Below are 19,365 nucleotides of genomic sequence, written 5' to 3'. Positions count from 1 at the left end.
TAAGTTTTTATTTGTAGAAAAATTAGAACGGAGGGGGTATTACTTACTAGTGGCATATTATTTTTTTCTTATTTTCTATCCGGCGTCCGATACCCGCATTGAAGCCCAACTAACTCCTGATTCGCGTCCGAAAGTGTCGTATTGTTGGTTCATTGCTTTAATTGATTGGACGCGATCAAGATAAATAGGTAAACGAAGATGACGGTATAAGCACGTCGGCCGGCAAGCGCAGAATAAAATCTCATGATTTCAGCGGCGCACGTTAGATACACCCCTCCCACGAATTTCAAAATTTTCTCCAATCGGCTAAATCGCAAATTCTGCTTTTCTATACAACCCGACCCCACCAAAAAACAACAAGAAATTCAAAAGTACACCCCAAATTTTAGAATCAAACTCTCCCATGTGATCCAACAACCGGGCCCTTCTCCTAATTTGACAAATCTAAAAGGACTTCAGGTTTGAAAATTCACATAATTATACATTTCAAACCAAATAACCAATTCGAAAGTTGAAGCAATTTGATTTGAAGAGTGAAAAGTGGAATGACGATGGACCGAGAGAAGGAGAGAGAAGTAGAGTTGGAGAGTGCAATGTACACCAATTGTTTGTTACTAGGTTTGGATCCATCCATCATCGGAATCGGAGCCGGTAACGGCACACCTCGGGTCGGATTTTTTCGTCATTCGAACCCTAAATTGGGCGAACAGCTTCTCTACTTCTTATTATCGTCTCTCAGAGGCCCTACTCAATCTGCTAAGGTATTAATCGCTGCTTTTTAACCTCTCGAAATGTACTTCTTAGCTCACACCTGATTCAGGATTACAGTTTCTAGTTTCGTACTTCTTTTGTGTGGATGTTAATTGTTAGATCTCTTCAGGACTTCGATAAGGTTTGGCCAATTTTTGACTCCGCACAATCTCGTGATTTTCGTAAGGTAAATATGCTTTATCAGCCTGAATAAAGTGAAATGCATACAACAATTTGTATAAATTCGTTGAGATTAGGTCTTTTTTAGTGAAAGTTTATTAATTTTATTTTTGGGAAGTTTAGGTTGTACAAGGGATTATAAGTGAGCTGGAATCACAAGGGGCACTACCTAGAAGTAATTCAAGGGTCTCGTCGCTTGCCACATGCTGTGGACCGAGGTTGGCTCATTTTGATAGCAGTTCGATTGATATACCATTTGGATTCTGGTTCATTTTTACTTATTTTGATCCATCATTTGAATTTTTCTGTATCACGATGTTAGTGCAAGTAGATAAACTAGGGAAAGTAATTTGAGCATTGGTGTTATTGGAAATGTTGCAAATAAAATAATTGTCCTACTGATACCATCTTAGATTCTCTAAAGGAGTAGATTAGTTTTTTGAAGTTTGGATTGTGGAAGGGTCATAAGTAAGCAGGGTTCAGAAACCAGACCTGTGAAGCACTGAAATGCCTTCATTCCAGCCCATGGGCTGTCTGAAATCTGAATAATTCTATTAATGAGAATCATTTCCATCTGAATAATTCTATTAATGAACGAATGTCGATCCCAAAAAAAAATGAATGTTAATGAATTCTGGTGCCTTTATCTAATTATTGACTCCACAATACTTTGGATGGGGAAATGATTCATCTTTTAAGTGGAAGATCTAGATAGTACCTGCTTCTTTTTCCGTTATCATACTCGTTGTTATAAGTTTGATCCTTACCCTTTGTGATGAAGTTTGCATGCTGATGCATACAGAGTAAACACTGTAGGCATCCCATGTACTTAATGTTCGTTATATATTTCACATGTTTACTGCAGGTTTGTTGAACTTCTATGGCAACTTTCACTGCATGCTTTGCGGGAGGTTCATAGGCGAACATTTGCTACGGATGTTGCTTCTAATCCATTGCCTGCCTCATTAACAGATGTAGCTTTCTCGCATGCTGCCACGCTACTCCCTGTGACCAAGGTCATTCTTCTGATTCCTTCTATCCGCTAGGGCTTTGAAATGTACCTATTCGATATCAGTTTGAAATCTAACAGCCTAATCACCTGAAGCCAAGGCTTTAGTTTCTGCACATTTTAGATGCAAGCGGCATATTGATTTGACTCGGTTTTTTTCCTAATGTGGAATCTATTTACTTGTATCTCATTGACAAAATTGCTTACCAGTAATTTCTGCTTAGGCATTGATTGGTATTAAGATTGTTTGTTTTGCTAGTCTTGAACCTTAAATTCTTCATATGTAATGTAGACACGATCATGATTGATATGAGAAATTATTGCAAGTGGATGGATCTAATATCTGCCGCTATCTGAATAGGCTAGGGTTGCTCTTGAAAGAAGAAGGTTTTTGAGTAATGCAGAAACAGCAGTTCGTAGACAGGGCATGTGGTCTAATTTGGCTCATGAATTGACAGCTGAGTTTCGAGGCCTTTGTGCTGAAGAGGTGAAAGAAAATCTTGTTATCTTTCTTTGAGGACCTGAATTGGATTATATCCCTTTATTCACTGGGGTAAATAATTATTTCTGCGATCATCTTTGATCTTCTTGGTCTAAGGCTTACTTGCAGCAAGAACTGGAAAAGCTGCAGGAGTTGAGAAACAAAGTAAAGCTGGAAGGTGAACTGTGGGATGAACTTGTATCAAGCTCAAGTCAGAACTCGCATATGGTTCAAAGAGCTACCCGTTTGTGGGACTCTTTGCTGTCTCGCAAGAGTGCGTTCAGATATTATCTCACTTGTCACTCCTACCCTAATAAATCTATGCAATTAGCATGCTTTTCCATATATTATCATAGAGTTCTGTACATTGGGCGCTTACTTGTATATGTATATATTTATACAGATCAACATGAGATTCTTGCCTCTGGTCCAATAGAGGATCTTATCGCTCATCGTGAGCATAGGTTAGATTACTTTCCATATTTTTTTGGATTTTAAAACCTGGCCTTGCCTTCAAATTGTTTTTTAATTTTTATTATTCAGGTATCGCATATCTGGTTCGGCTTTGCTTGCAGCTATGGATCAAAGCTCTGTAGCTCCACCTCACGATTTAGCTTCTTCACATCATGATAATAAAGACCAAGCTGAAAGATCACAAGCAGATATGAATAGAGAAAAGCATGTAACGAGTTCAGATTCTTCTCATATACAAGGAGATGATGACAGATTTTCTCGAGTTGATGAGAGAATTGCAAGGGGCCATCCTACTGTTGATATAGCAGAAGTTTTGAGGCGTTGGACACATGCCCTACAACGTGTACATAAGCAGTCCCTTCAATTGGTATGCTGATTCCTTTCACTCAAGATTCTATACATCCTGACGGACTCTTTTCTCTTCTCAATAGATTTCAAGCTTAAAATATTGCCAGGCATTTATATATATGTTTGGACGGTTTCTTGTTATGTGGATTCAAGTGGTCCAGAAGGAGAGAAAACTACTTTTTAGGGTGGGTCTAAATATGGGGCCAGAGCTTTCACTACTACAAAGCAATCCATATCTGCTCATATTTTTGAATTTACAAGTATTAAACAGAGAATCTTTGTTGAACAACGTCTTAAATAAAGGGAAAGAAAGTGTTTACAAGTGACACCCGTTTTTACACTTAGGCAATTAATTTAACAGTTTGGATCTCTCTACTTTGATTTTCATTTCATACTTTCATTCTGGTACCACGACACTATGCAGGCAAAAACAAATGATGGAGAGGGTCCAGAGCTTTTGAGGAGTTCACATGATGGTGGTGCAGGTGGTCATACGGAGTCCTTAGCTGCAACCCTTGCTGAACATCGGCAGCACCTAGCAAGTATACAGGTATAACGTTCAGTCTAATTTGGTTGCACTTATGAACTATTTTCATGGAGTCAGGTTAAAGTATTGCATCTCCATACAAATTAAGAGAAAGCAAGGTTGTTGGTATAGTTGGATTTTGTAATCTATCACATAATTCTATTTGAAATACTCCTCTAATCACCCTCACCAACAAGGAAAAAATGGAAGTGATAAGTTTGAATTGCTTGAGCTTTTATCTATCTTGACCTGTGCAGTATTTTCAAGTCAAGCTTGAAATATATAACTGCTAATATAGCTTTGTCAACTAAATACTCTCAATTTCAGTCCTATCTTCCCCATTTTTGATTGAATATATTCTTCTCCTTTGAGGCGGGAAAACAGCTCCATTGACTAGTTCTTGCCCTAAAGTATCATTGTTTTCATAAAGAAAATTAAATTCCATATTCATATTCATATAGGTCCTTCCCCGGACCCCGCGCATAGCGGGAGCTTAGTACACCGGGCTGCCCTTTGCCCTTTATAGGTAGAAAATAACAAATAAAACTGGGTTACATTGTTGTTCCACTGGGGTCATTTTGTGGAACGGATGTGCCCCTGCCTTTTTAATATGGTTATTCCGCAAGTTATGTTTATTTTATCATTTATTACTATTATCCATAGACACAGGTGTATGCCCCTGTCTTTATTGGGTACATAGTGGACATGTCTATTAAATCTGGGAAGTTGTCTTATCTATTTTAGACCTGCATGAGGTGCTGAAAATTTGCAAAAAGAATATTGAAGTAGGTTTTTTGCGATAAATTTTTTCAAGCAAACCTTGCAACTCTTGAACTTCAACTTAAAAATAATATTTCAAACTGAAGTTGCGCTCTCGACCTATATTGCAAGTGAAGTTTTTCAAACATTTAGCATCCACAAAATTCAACTTCTGGAGGCTTTGTTTCCTAAAATGTACGACTTTCCAGAAACAACTTCAATTTCTACAAATGTTTTCCAATTTCAACTTCAAACAATCTATTTTCAATTTCAGCTTGAAATGCTGTCCTAACAGCTCCTGATATGACATTCGGTAAGTTGATTACCCGAAGAATGGAAGTAGTTTTCTGGCATCCTTAGCAGATCATTAAGTTAAATGAAATTTCTATGATTATACTGTTGAAAATACAACAACAACAACAAAAATAACAGTAAACCTAATGTAATATCACAAAGTGGGGTCTGGGAAGGATAGTGTGTATGCAGACCTTACCCCTATCTTGTGAAGGTAGAGAGGTTGTTTCTAATGGAAAATTGTTGATCTCTAGGTGCTCATAAATCAACTGAAGGAAGTTGCTCCATCCATACAGAATTCAATTTTAGAACTTACAGAAGAAGTGAATAATATTTCATCCAATTCTTCTAGCATGGCCATGCATCAGGGTAGATCGCATTCACCGGTCCAAGCGCAGAGCAGTGGGAGGGCGCCGGTAATTTTCGTGAAGTATTTTGAGGGGCTTCCTTTACATTTTGAATCAACAAAATATCTAAACAACATAGATTCTGCAGGAAAACACCACTGATGAGGTAGCTGAGATGAGCTCAAGATTGTCATCCATGCAATTTGAAAAGACATCAGCCAGTCCCCCTGCTTTAAAGCTCCCACCGTTGTTTAGTGTAACGCCAAATTCTTCTGGAAAAGGTGGTGCACAGAAGCGACAGCTCTCAGCTCAAACCAGCCAAACTGAAAATATGCCTGAAAGAAAGTCTCTGGATCAGCAATTTTTAAATAATTCGTTGAATTATTCTCCACAAGGTTTTTGTTCTCCCTTCTGAATGCTTACAGTTGATTTCGTTGTTGGACTTTTGAATTTATTCTGTATTTTTGCAGATAACGACATAAGCTTTGTACAAAATCTGAAGAGATCTGTCAGAGAAGCTGCACTTTGCTCCCAATCTTACCATCAGGAATCATCTCTTGACAGCCATTCTGATGATAGTTCTGAGCACTACTTTGAGCCCGTTTCAGGGTTTGGGTTTGCCCAACATGGCAATCGAGCAAACTTGTTGAGAAGTAAAAAGTTGTTTGTGTCAGAACCAGACTCATCCTTTCTAGGGACTCGTGCTCCAGAAAATCATATGAGCATCAAGTCTGAAGGAATACATGACTTGTTAAATGATCTGCAGTCTGTGGATGACTATGACGGTTTTCTTTCAACTGTGGGTTCAACTTCTTCATTTTCTGATGCACATAGGTCATTTTATGATATGGAGGAAGCTCAGGATCAAGTATTCTCACCTCCTCTGCTTATGGATGCATCATTGTTGGCAGATTCTTATGAGGATTTACTTGGTATGTTTGTTACAATCTTTTTACCTAATAGACCTGTTTATAATTTTTAAGAAGTTTAAATCCATTTTCCATGCTGATTTTCTGATGCTTAAATCTTCATGCTACATCCCTGAGTTCCTTAAGTCAGTTTCAGTGATGTCTGATGCTTAAACTGTCATTGATTCTCTATCTTTTTTTTTTTTGGTAACTAACTTTTGTATTAATCACCAGTAATAACTGTACAAATCCATAGCTAGCCACCACTGCTAGCTATCATATTTACATATGAATCTCAGAAATAACTAAGAGTCCATCTAGAATCTATAGCTATGAACTAGTTTTACTATTCTAGGAGGGGCTCGCACACAGCATACACGTGCTATCTCCTTTGCTATACGTTCCCATCATACACTTTCCTTCTCAAATGTTCTCCTGTTTCTCTCAATCCATATACAGTGTACAGCTTCAGTCTATATCATTTTCAAGATTTGAGCAGCTTGTGTCTTCCTTTTAGCTCTCCTTATCACCTCCTGCACATGCTGCTCCCAGTCCCCTGCTGTTATGTTTTGGCTGTGCGTGTGCGTCCACTGCATTAGCTTGTTCATCATTGCCTTCATGTAATCACACTCCACATACAAATGATCTCTAGATTCCTCCGCTTGCTGGCATAAGCTGCATTTACTCTCTATATCCATACCCCAGCTGATCAACCTATCCGAAGTAAATATCCTGTTTTGCATTTGCAACCCGAGTGTAAATCGAGCCTTTGGTCTTCCTGCATTTCCAAACATCAAACATTTCCATAGGATCCTGGATTGTTCTCCCAGCAGATGCAGCTAAATTTGGCTAATGATACTCTTTCCTGGTCGTATGTGTATTGATGGTGTCCCCAGGTTATTCCTTGCCTCCATAATTTTCCTCACCATCCAGCTTGCTTGCTTTGGCGCTGGCACTTGTTCCATATGTTGTCCCTTTATATAGTAAGTGTGTATCCATCGTATCCACAGTTTATCTTTCTTGTTCGCAAGATCCCAATACAGCTTTGTAATGGCTGCCTTGTTCCATACTCTAATGTTTATCATATTCAGCCCTCCTACACTTCTTGGGGAGCAGAGTTTGTCCCATGCTACCTGTGCTTTCCTTGTTAATACATTACTACCCGACCATATGTAGCTCCTACAGTAAGCTTCCACTGTTTTTATCACCTTTGCCCTTTTCCTACTTTTATTTTGTTCTTCTTTGTTCTTTGGCTTGGGATTTTTCTATCCATCTTATGTGCAGTTCATTGGCATCTTATGTTTGCATGTATGTTTTGGTGCTCTTTTATTAGTTCAAAAATGTTGGTTCTGCGCCCTAACTGATGACACGTGATGAATGATGTTTTGAAAGCTTCTCCTAATTCTGGACATTGCATGGTGTCCAAATTTGTTCTCTGTTAAACTCTTACTGGATTAATAGTTCTCCTTGGGTCACTGCCCATTGAGAAAGTTTTGTCGAGAATGAGTCAGGTCTTATTGCTCTCTCCACAGTGCAATTTATCAGGCTGTTCCATTTTTCTTTGTGTGGAAGCTTTAAATGTTCTTCTTAACGACCCTTGCTTTGATCTTTTTGATCTACTAATGTGACCCCTATGTCTGAATAGAATAAGTTCATCAATAGTACAAAATGCATCTTCTAACAAACTTACCCTTCCTCATTGATACCTACGTTTGAAACGGAGCCGGAAAATTTGTAAAGTACATATGCTTGTGACAAGTAGGATAAATCAAAAAAAATATGTGAATTTTTCTTGCTAATATTATATAGTGACTTTTTTTATAGTCGAAATAAAGTGATTTTTTATTATTATTAATTTTTTCGTGATTTATTTCATTGTTGGAAATGTATTTATCAATCAATTTGTTTGTTGATTCAAGAAAGGCTTTCAAGGATTTTTACCCGATAGTGAAAGCCCTTTTCGGAACCTATCACTATTTGCTATGATATATTTGGCACTGCCTTCTTTATTGTTCTACCAAACTATTGCTAATTTAGTGGTCTAATGAAAGTTGTACTGTTGCAGCACCATTGTCAGAAACTGAAACTGCTTTGATGGATCATTGAGATCAAATATTGGGTAATGTTGCTGCTCGTCCTTGAAGAGATTGCTTAGAAGCTTGTACGGTCGATCTTTTCGTGGTCGGAATACCCTCCTCTCACTAATTTCCATATGGCAGTGTGATTTCTTGTATTGTTCATGGTTTAAATGTTTCAACTTTTATCTCTTGCATTTCATTTTACTTGGGGGAGCAGAGGTAACTGAACATCAGAACATTGCTCAGTCAGCATGACCACTGCCGAGCCAAGATTTTTGAAGCTTTGACCCCCCAGGTACTGTCAGCTTGGCCTTGTAAGCATAATGCTCTGCTGCAGGAGATCGCAGGACTGCTTCAGACATTAGTGTGCTGTATACTGAAGGGAAAAGAAATGTTATCTTGCTCCTGATTGATTCTTTTTGTTTACTCTGTATCAATTGAATAGACACATTTTCTGTTGAAGAAGTAATATTTGTGATCGTTTGTTCCATAATGTGGTACAGACCTCTCTATAACATCCCTATATAACAACACTTCACTGTAAAAGCCAAGCTTTTCCGGAACCAATTTTCATGTTATGATATATGTTCTCTATAAAAGCACTTCGCTATAACATCAAAAAATATCCGGAATAATGAGGCTGTTATAGAGAGGTTTGATCTATGAAATTGCTGTTTGCTGAAAAATCTGACTGTCTATTTTTTGTGCTTATTTTACTTGAAAACTGTTTCACCAAAAGCATCTATTTTTCTTTATTTAAAAATCTTAATCCGTTTTTACTTTTTTCCAATAGAATCTCTTCAGAGTGATATGTTTGGATATTGACCTGTGGGCTTTTGCGAGCTAGGGCCGGTATTGTCGGTCAATAGTTCTTTGGATAATATGACCAATGACGGTTACTCCAACCGACTTCCATATATTAGATCCCTTTCTATATCTGGTTAACTCTAATAATTGTCCATATCTTCAATGAATATTCATTATTTTGCTTCTGACAGGTAAAGAGTGATCACTTTAACATCTTACAGTGTATATAACCCACAAAGCTGGTTTTACATATTAGCACAAATCAGTTTGGATATAATGATATTCTGAAAAGAAATAGAGTGATCCACTTTAGGTTGGAGGCAGTGACTTGAAAATTTAGGAATGATTGGATGTAAGAAACACAAAAATGGTTAAAACCACTGGAGGAAAATCTTTTGGATTTTATAACTATGTATGGACCATTCAGATTTTATCTTTCGGAGGATACAACAATATCTCAAAAACTATTGGATGTCCCTTTATCTGATTCTAATTGGATGCTTAATTTCTGACCCATATTCTTCCCATATCTCCAAGTAATATAGCTATTGAATATCTTAAATCAAAACTCAAACCCGCGTAGCAGCACTGCCTTATGTTGCTATATTTAGGAGCAAATGCTTCTTTCTTTTTTTCTTTTTTTTTTATCGTTCGTGGTTAAGTGTTGCAAGACAAAATTTGTCAACAATACTATGTCTTTGACTTTCGTAATTGATCTTTGCACCCCACAATTTTCCAATGAACTTGGATCTTATACATTATTTCATAAACCACATGGCACCTTATTGAACCCACAACTCTTTTATAAGGATAACCTCACCCTAGAAGAGAATTTGTTGGTGGTGGGGGGGGGGAAGGAGTTTGTAGCATTTAGAAGCTAAAGCGATAAATGGAATTTAAGGCTAGTTATAATTGAGATTTTGACGATGTTGCTCAAGTTTACCAACTACGTTTCTTGTTTTTCTTTTATTTTTATTTGGTCCATTTAAAGTGGGATAAACACAAGGACATTTCCCATGTTTCACTACAACAATTACTACTTGGCCTTTGGCCCACATTTAGAAGCGCGTGTACGATTTATTCGCTTTATTCTTGTACTTCGAAATCTCATTTTTAGCCCTGGCTTCTATGACTTTCTTTTAGAACTGTGAAGGCGAAATTTGTCAAAGTTCAAAATTGTCCAAATCTGGAGAAACCCAAAGGTGAGAATAAATATGGCAAGTGGTTTAGAGGTTAAAATATGTGAGAAAGAAAAAGGTAGAGCACACTCTTCATTTCTAAATTAATCATATTACTATATATATCTTTTGTATTCATATTGTTTTATACACTATTGGAAAGCTTTGTCATTATTAGATTATTATATTATGTTATGATAAATTTAAGCAACCCTTTCTATTTTATTCATATCATGTCAATTAAGTGGGCGTTTGGACATAAGAATTATAAAATTCTAAAAAAAGTATTAAAAAAATTCAAGTGAAAATAGTATTTGAAAAATAGAGTTGTGTTTGGACATAAATATAATTTTGGGTTATTTTTGAAGTTTTGTGAATTTGATAAATAGTTTTTTGGAGTTTTTTAAATTTTTAAAAAATTTCAAAATTTATCTTCAAGTGAAAATTGAAAATTTTATTGCCAAACATTTATTTCGAAAAAAGTAAAATAAAATCTTATGTCCAAACGGACTCAATTTTCAAGAGATGTTTAAAGCAAGGAAAATATATTTAATTTTCTTTTAAATTGCAAAAGATTATGTTGAACCAATTTTTTCTTAGATTTGATATATTTATGAAACTCATATAAAAGGAAAAAAAGACAAAAGAAAGGGAGGTAAAAAAAGGAAAGTTATAAGAGAAAATGGGAAGCAAATATTCAGAGGAGAAAAAAGAACAATAATTCTAGCTAACCAAAAAACACATCATCAACATCAGCAACAACCAGAAATTGCTTTTCTCTAATCCATCATCACCCTCCCTCCCTTCCTCTTCTCTCAGTTGGGGCTGTTTTTAGATTTTGATCACTGACCCAACTCTGTAAAGTTTCAATCTTTTTCATTATTACCATAGTTTTATTATCACCCAACTCCTCAAATTATCTTAATGTAAGCTTTTACAACTCATTTTTATTTCTAAACGCTGATTCTTGATCTTATTGACCCACCTTTTTTTCTCCTTTTTTTTTTGCTCAAGTTTCTTTCTTGCTCCTTGCAGGTGAATGTTATATGCACAGATCTTAATATGCTTTGACCTAGCTGAATAGCCCTGAGTCTATGTGGACCTCAGCTAAAAGAAGAATAGGTAGAAATTTCAATCTTTGATTCAGAAATTTTGATGCTTGTCTGCAATCTGTGTTTTCTTTTTTCACTACTTAGTTCACCAAGAATATACCTTTCATATTGTTAAATGAGAGTGAGAATGTGCACCATGTGGATTTATTGGTAAATAACTTTTTGGATTTTATAGGCTCCCTTCAGTTGCAATAGGCTGATCCCTGAAAATTTTGTAATTCACAGCTGTCTTCTTACTGCTGAGTTGTTTATAATACATATTACACATTTTATCAAGGAAAAAAGAAGGAAAATGATTATGGAACAAGAGTTGATTTTTTAGCTATTTTCTCCACGATAAAAAAGGAAATTTAACTTCACTAGATTTCTGGGATTTCTTCATTTTACTTGCCTTTTTGTTATTTTTTTCAGTGAAGAGTAGATATTTATTCGTTTAGGCAGGCACGAATGCGGATCATATAGAGCTTGTATGTTGTTTTAGGGTGGTGGAAGATAAGGATTTTGGGTGGATGAGATCTTCACCGGCTCGCTAAAAATTGGTTTTGATCATCTTGGTTTTGCTGCTTAGACTTTTCAGATTGATGGAAGTTCCATTTTGAGAGTGTTTCAATCAGCTAAACACTACAACCACAAGATTATATATTCAAGTGATGATCAAGCAGCTACTCAATAGGCTCCCTAAGAAGCCGTCCAAGTCAGCAGACAATCGTGATGGAGGAAGCTCTGCATCACCATCAAATGCTTCAACTAGTTCAAGAAGCAGTGATTTGTCTAGTTCGCGGTCAGGAAATTCGAGTGCCACTACTGTTTCAGGAGTCACTTCTTCTTCAACTCCAGGACTGAATCACGGAAACAGGCTACCACAGTCTGTAAATGCTAAGGTGAATGGAAATGCAGCGGTTTTTCCGTGTGAGACCTTGCCTAGTTTTAAAGATGTACCAAGTTCTGAGAAGCAAAACTTGTTCATCAAAAAGCTGAACTTATGCTGTGTATTACTTGACTTCACTGATCCAACAAAACACTTGAAAGAAAAAGACATCAAGCGACAGACACTAGTGGAGCTTGTTGATTATGTTAGTTCTGCGAATGGGAAATTCACAGAAACTGTCATTCAAGAAATAGTTAAAATGGTGTCTTCAAATCTGTTTAGGCCTTTTACTCCTCAGCCTCGTGAAAACAAAGTATTAGAAGCTTTTGACTTAGAAGAAGATGAACCCTTGATGGATCCCGCATGGCCGCATTTGCAAATTGTGTATGAGTTTTTCCTCAGATTTGTGGCATCACCAGAGACGGATGCGAAACTGGCTAAGAGATACGTTGATCACTCTTTTGTTTTGAAGTTATTAGATCTCTTTGATTCAGAAGATCCGAGAGAGAGGGAGTACTTGAAGACTGTTTTGCACCGTATATATGGAAAATTCATGGTGCACCGCCCTTTCATTAGGAAATCAATCAACAATATATTTTACCGGTTTATTTTTGAAACTGAGAAGCATAATGGAATAGCAGAACTTTTAGAAATTTTGGGCAGTATAATCAATGGATTTGCGCTTCCACTGAAGGAAGAGCACAAGTTGTTCCTAGTTCGAGCTCTGATTCCCCTTCATAAACCAAAGTGTGTACAAATGTATCATCAGCAGTTATCTTACTGCATAACACAATTTGTGGAAAAGGATTGCAAACTCGCTGATACTGTCATAAGAGGTTTGTTGAAATATTGGCCCATCACAAACAGTTCCAAGGAAGTAATGTTCTTAGGTGAGCTGGAGGAGGTTCTAGAAGCTACTCAGCCTCCAGAATTTCAGCGTTGTATGGTGCCTTTGTTTCGTCAAATCAGCCGTTGCTTGAGCAGCTCACACTTTCAGGTTAGTTGTGTTAGTTATTTTGTATTTTATTCCACAAAAACAAAAGGCAAGCCTTAACTTGTCAAATTTATTTCATCCCTTCAAATGTTCTTCCATTCCTCTCTCTTCCCAAAGTATCAGCATAAGGGCCAAAGGAGCTGCATCCCAAGCTCAGCATCTTCCTCTCCTTCTTGTTGTGCACCACATCATTAACTGTAGATGGCAATGCATTAATGAGTGATTCACATCCTCGCTGTACCGTTTGCACATGAAACACTGGTTAGCATAAGTTAACTCCCTTTTGGTTAGATTTTTCAGCCATTAGATTGCCACCCTTACTTCCAATTTAGGAGAACAAACATATCTTTCTTGGAGCTCTGAGAATCAAAACTATTAGGTTTAGAAACCCTGCATCCTCTCTTTTGAAGTAACCTGTGCTAGTACGACTTCATCAAGAACAACCCGTTTCCGTTTATGCTCCATTTTCAAGTGTACTGTTCCTACTGTGATGCTTTGTTTGTAAATTATGCATCAGGTTTTGGAATTATCTATATCCAACTCTTGTATAGTTATCCTGAACCTCAAATGCCAATAAGTTTTGCCTCGGGGAGGCAAACTCTCACAGTCATGGCAAACGACTTGTGCTTCTATAAACTAATCCTATTCCATTCCTAAACCTAAAAGTGATGTTGTCATTGAACTCTTCTTCATGTCCCATGCCCATAGGGTAATGAGATGTTTGTGGTCCTCTATCCACATTTATGTGTGCCGTACTTGTATGTGATCATTGTCCTCCACAAAGCCTATACCTCATGTCGAACCTCCAAGGCCACCTTATTAGACATGTGACCACCTCCCACTTTATCCCATCATTTGTATCCCCGCAAAAAGTTTCTTTGAAGCCTCTTCAACTTTTGGGTGACACTAGCGGGCGCATGCCTGAGAGACATGTAATATGTATGGATGCTTGGCAAAGTGCTCATAATCAATACCTCCTTGTATCAAAAGTACTGTATTGATTGAGTACTAGGATAGTCGACTCTGCAGGTGAATTTTATTAGCCAACAAACAGCAGTAATGTTGTTTATCAAAGGAACTCGCTAGGCCTTCAGAACAAAGGTTCTGTTCTTTATACAGCTATCTAATTTTCTTCTATTATATATTAAGGCGTAAGGGCGAAGGCCTATTTAGCGCCTTGGAAAAGGTAACCGGTTAGGTTGACTTTGGAAAGGCAGCTAAGGACCGGGTGAAGAATGAAAAACGTCCGCTAAAGCCCATGAGACAAAGTTTGCAGATGCGATCATGAATTGAACCAGATCGAAACATTCAGCTGTCGAATTTCCATCTTACCTTGACATCGTTGCTGTTGTCTTCCTTTCCATTTTGGGGTCAAAGCATCAAAATCACTATTACCTCTTTCAATTTGGGCACTCCTACCGTTAGCTGTACCTGACATCAGTTAGATACACAGATATGTAATTTCAGTGGACAGATTTGTCATTAGATTTATTGAGTAGCTCTAGTTGATTTACTCCATTCGTTGGTATAGATCAAATTTGTGATCAAATGTGTGTATTTTTCTAGTTGTGTTGAGAGTAGATCAGATGCCATAAGATCAATGAGAAACATCTTGGCAGTACCCTCTTGCTTCTGACTTTTTGAATATTATTCGTTATATTTTTATCAGAAAAAGATCAATAAGAAATATCAGGTTCGAGATGAATGATTAGCATTTCATTAGATCTACTGCATTTATTTTGCATCGAGTTTGTACTTTGAATGAAGCTCGTTTAGGTTTGTTCGCTGCTTTACATAACTCTCTTTAACTTTGCATCTACAGGTGGCTGAAAGGGCTTTGTTCCTATGGAACAATGATCATGTTGAGAGCCTAATCAAACAGAATCGTAAAGTTATACTGCCGATAATTTTCCCTTCCTTGGAGAAGAATGCAAGAGGCCACTGGAATCAGGCAGTGCAAAGCTTGACATTAAATGTCCGCAAGATCTTCTGTGATGTTGATCCTGAACTTTTTGAAGAGTGTTTGCACAAGTTTGAAGAGGATCAGGCCAACGAAGAGGAGGTGAAGAGGAAACGTGAAACGACTTGGAGACGGTTAGAGGAGCTTGCTGGAATGAAAGCTGCTAGCAATGAGCCAGTGCTAGTTTCTCCTAGGACAACGCCTCATTCGTCGTCTGGCTAGAGACTGGATATCTTTGTTACTGTTGCTTTTCCCTTGATGAGCTGACCAATATGCTAACTGAGGATGGAAATTGCGAAAATGAGGTGGATCCAATGAAACACGTTAACAGGTTTCTGATACAACCTGAAAATTTTGCTTTCCCAGGTCTCACAGTGTGATACCAACTCTGTGCTCATTTAGAGGCAAGGACTGTACATATGGAATCGCGTGACTGGAGAACCTCAAGATTTTATAGTGTGCACTCCACATGTTGCTGGAATTAATCTGGTTAAGTTCATTTGATCTTTGCTTTGTTGAAATTTGTATGATGAGACTGGAAAAGCATCATTCTTCAGGTATATTAATGATTTTTTTTGCATCTAAGTTCCTTTTAGGCTGCACTTGACATTGCTGCTTAGCATGAAATGTTCCTGTAGATAATCTTGAGAATATCCAAATTAAGACATAGTTGCAATATTTAAGAACCAATTTTTTTGAATTCAGACTGCTTGAAATTAGTTTCTTAGAATTTATTTTTTCTTTTGTTTTGGGGGCGGCTGGAAACAGCCTCTCTACTCTCAAGGATACACTACCCTCCCCAGATCCCACTTGTGAGATTATACTGGGTTTGTTGTTGTTGTTGGTAGCGGAAAAAAAGAGAGAATAACTTGATCTTAGTGAAGTTGCTATTTTTGTAGCACCAAAACTTATTCTGTTTATTCTGCTTGGAGACAGTAGTTCAACTAATGGACAGATCAAGTAACTGAAACGAGAAGGAGAAAACAAGCATAGTAAAATTTTGCTCCCAAATATTTGGTTCAATGATAACCTCGACGTGTGATATGTGAGTTATGCAAACATCACGAGTTTGAACCTTATCGCGGACTAAAGTATAGTATTTAAGTGGAGATGAATAGAATACTTTTAGTTTCCATCGAGTTTCAAATCATGTGCTACTTGAACCTCAAGATTTCTCGGTCATTAAAATACTCCGTGAAACTGACCAATCTTTTCTCTAAATTTTTGGGGTAGCCAATTTAATACACACGCAACATAATGAACAAATTGTGCATGCTTCTAAGATTTAATCTAGAAAAACTAGTTGGGTCGGGTAATATTTTATGTATATAACATCAAATTAATTATTAATTGTTCTTTAGGTTTAAGAATGTTACGGTTGTTCGATAAAAGCTGTGTATCTGTCCACTAGTTGGGGTTGCCCGTGCTAAGCCCGGGCCCGGGCCTATTAAGTTAAAAATATATATTACTTCCTCCGTTTCAAATTAGATGAGGTATTTTCCTTTTTATTCTGTTCCAAAATAAATAACACACTTCTAAATTTGGAAAAAATTCAACTTTAAACTCTTCATTTTACCATTAATGAGAAGCTTTTATAATCACACAAATGTCATGGCCCCACAAAGCTTTTACACCTTAAGCTTTTAAGACCACAAGTTACAAAAATCTTCTTTTTTTTTGTTAAATTCCGTGCTGAGTCAAACTACATCATCTAAATTGAAATAGAGGGCGTATAATATAAAAGGAGTAAAGAACTTTTCATAGAGTAACCTATACTATGATTAACTGGTGGAGTTGTGACATATCACATTCGAGTACTCAACCTGATGATTTGTTATTTGAAATATATCTGTTTAAGTCCACAATTATTAGCTTATTGAAGAGATCCTGTGAAAGGTTTAAAATTTTGATTTTTTCCACCTGAAGTATGTTCTCTCATGTACAATAAGTGTATATTCAAAGTATTGACCAATAAGAAATAGAGTAATATATATGTTTTTGGATCTAAAATAAAGACGAACGTCTTTTTTGTTTTATGCACTTCTACTTGTGTCCTCTGCTGCTTTTTTGGCAACAAAATTATGCCTAAGACAGTAGTAATATCGCATTTTTTTCCAGTTATAGTGGAACTTCTCAGATGAATGGCAGAGTTATATTAAATTTGATGTTGTAAGGAAGAAAAGTAAACGGAGAATGGCGAGGCTATACTAAACTCATTGCATTTTGCAAGTTCCTCGTTTCTGATAACATTTTAACTAATCGTTAGGATCTCATGTTTTTTTAGCCGAAACAAACTTTAGAGATCAACTATTGGAGCATTTGTTTTGCTGCTCTCACCATATGTACCTTATATCACATATGGTAGAGAAGCTTCGATCTCGTCTGGGACACTCAAATTGATTGGCATATGAGCCCTTCCCCGAGGTCAGCTTTCTGTTGATCCTATACTTGCACTTTCTTTATTCCGCTCCTACATCGTGCTCTTCAAATAAACTATTGACAAATCTTGGTGTTATCTATTCTCTCTGTTTAAAAAAAGGGAGCAAGGAATTAAACAGTAGGTCTGTTTCTATTTGGTCTGGTTAGTCAGATGCATAGAAAGTTGGACAGGTCGAAGAAGGAAGAAAAATTATTCAAGCCAAAAAGCGGATAAGATTTATTGTTGAATATTTCAGCAGCAACTATTTACATTAGTTACAATACCAATATGCTTTACTGCGTAGGAAAATACAAATGTACAAGCCAGATAATTACATGAAGTAACAATCATCAAAAGCACTTTATCAATGTATACTTCCTTTCCATCAAAGAAATCCATCTTTACGACTTGAACCTTACATGACAATAGACCCAAAGGTTCCATTTGATTTCCTTGTCCTTCATGTTGTATACATATGTTACGCAGGCCTTTTTTTTTTTTTCTTTTCCTACTCTAATCAGCATTTCTGCTCCACTGCTGCTCTTGGGTTCCTGCAAACAAATAAATACATGGTTGATGGACAAGATTATTAAAAGCCCCCTTATATCTAACGTTATACATACTATATATTCTAAGAACCTTAATAGAATAGTAGAAGGTAATCTATAGCAGTCTATGAATACTTTATATACACAGGATAGTTCGTCTTTGCATCCAGAAATGAAATTAATCTTCATCCTTGAGGCATGTAGCAAAGGGTAAAGAACCAGGCACACACATGTAAGAGTTGCCAACAAGTGATATATTGTACATCTTTCCCAAGAAAATCAGGTCTAACAATACAACTAATTCCTACAGAATAGAGCCACGGAAGATCTATTAAACTTTGCAACTCAAACAAACTACACTCTAACTTTTAACAAGAGATGCACCTTCATAGAGTGAATATTGATACTTTTTAAATTAAAAACAGACCTCAGGAAACAAGATGGAGAATGCAATTTATCTGAGCAGGGCATGGGGGAGTTAAATAATACTTTTGACCGGGATATTACGGATTATATTGTAATTCTTCTACTAAATATCCTTCAGCGAGGTATGCTTTCTTCCTACCCCTTTTATATCGATGCAAAAAATCACTCACAAAACACAATTTGTTCAACCTAATTAAACTAATTGAACTCTATTTTATTTTAGACGTAATCACCTATTAGGTCCTAAATGCCAAAATATTAAACGTCTATTACTGAATTCAACTTACTACAGCAACAATTCATAAGTTTTAACATGTTTGATATCGTTTAGCATCAAACCGGGAAAAGCTTCCAGGTTTTTTCGTTGATGAAATAAAGAAGAAGACATATGCCTAACAACTAAGATTGACAATGAAATTTATTCAAGATTGAAATGTTAATATTGGTGAAAATTAAATATGGATTAAAAAGAATTTAGGAATCCCGTTGGAGTTAGATATTTCAATAATGTTTCTAAACATAGTCCTTGTTGTGACTATGTTTTTATTGAGCTGAGGGTCTATTGGAAACAATTTCTCTATTTTTACAAGGTAAGGACAAGATCTGGTAATAACTTATTATACTCTTTGTCAACCAATATTATCTTGTCTTTTAACCTTTGTATATGCGCTGCGCTTTAAAGAAACATGTTTAGTTGTTTAATATCTCAGGAAGAATGAAAATAAAGAGTATAGAATCAATGTAGGGAGAATGGATAGTGGTTGTGAAGCCCGTGATGAGTCCGGGCCGAGCTCATTTTTGCGACATCTCTAGAATAAAAAGATCTTACAGAACACACGGAGAAACATTTTAAAAATACATTCACGGGCATTTCGACTTTATTTGATGAAACTGATGCT

General features: G+C 36.6%; 2 protein-coding genes across 5 annotated transcripts; both read left to right on the top strand.

The window, feature by feature from the left end:
- On the top strand, positions 230-8,634 carry LOC109207212 (AUGMIN subunit 6-like). 2 transcript variants are annotated; one of them, XR_002064988.1, is made up of 14 exons: positions 230-761; positions 881-937; positions 1,054-1,148; positions 1,796-1,946; positions 2,301-2,426; positions 2,538-2,694; positions 2,824-2,884; positions 2,964-3,261; positions 3,667-3,792; positions 5,076-5,237; positions 5,317-5,563; positions 5,639-6,100; positions 8,142-8,257; positions 8,372-8,634. XR_002064988.1 is itself a non-coding variant. In XM_019370098.1 (13 exons), exons 1-13 carry the CDS (start codon positions 546-548, stop codon positions 8,180-8,182), a joined length of 2,199 nt encoding a protein of 732 aa, XP_019225643.1. In that variant the 5' UTR covers positions 230-545; the 3' UTR covers positions 8,183-8,634. The 2 variants fall into 2 exon arrangements, 1 of the variants encoding a protein (XP_019225643.1); XM_019370098.1 differs by having other exon boundaries at positions 8,142-8,634.
- LOC109207194 (serine/threonine protein phosphatase 2A 57 kDa regulatory subunit B' theta isoform-like) lies at positions 10,792-15,777 on the top strand. Of its 3 annotated transcripts, none has more exons than XM_019370092.1 (4): positions 10,792-11,065; positions 11,175-11,261; positions 11,820-13,116; positions 14,936-15,777. In XM_019370092.1, exons 3-4 carry the CDS (start codon positions 11,902-11,904, stop codon positions 15,293-15,295), a joined length of 1,575 nt encoding a protein of 524 aa, XP_019225637.1. In that variant the 5' UTR covers positions 10,792-11,065; positions 11,175-11,261; positions 11,820-11,901; the 3' UTR covers positions 15,296-15,777. The 3 variants fall into 3 exon arrangements, with proteins under 3 accessions (XP_019225637.1, XP_019225633.1, XP_019225627.1); XM_019370088.1 differs by having other exon boundaries at positions 11,733-13,116; XM_019370082.1 differs by having other exon boundaries at positions 11,663-13,116.

The sequence above is a fragment of the Nicotiana attenuata genome, chromosome 2 (genome assembly GCF_001879085.1).
Source record: "Nicotiana attenuata strain UT chromosome 2, NIATTr2, whole genome shotgun sequence".
Lineage (NCBI taxonomy): Eukaryota > Viridiplantae > Streptophyta > Magnoliopsida > Solanales > Solanaceae > Nicotiana > Nicotiana attenuata.
This window is presented reverse-complemented; position numbering and strand designations above follow the sequence as displayed.

Bases quoted from the DNA above. Each gene is read 5' to 3' on its own strand.
- LOC109207212 (XM_019370098.1), top strand. From the start codon at position 546: ATGACGATGGACCGAGAGAAGGAGAGAGAAGTAGAGTTGGAGAGTGCA. The intron at 1,947-2,300 runs GTCATTCTTCTG...CTATCTGAATAG, and splicing joins CGCTACTCCCTGTGACCAAG to GCTAGGGTTGCTCTTGAAAG. The intron at 2,695-2,823 runs GTGCGTTCAGAT...ATATTTATACAG, and splicing joins CTCTTTGCTGTCTCGCAAGA to ATCAACATGAGATTCTTGCC.
- LOC109207194 (XM_019370092.1), top strand. From the start codon at position 11,902: ATGATCAAGCAGCTACTCAATAGGCTCCCTAAGAAGCCGTCCAAGTCA. The intron at 13,117-14,935 runs GTTAGTTGTGTT...TTGCATCTACAG, and splicing joins TGAGCAGCTCACACTTTCAG to GTGGCTGAAAGGGCTTTGTT.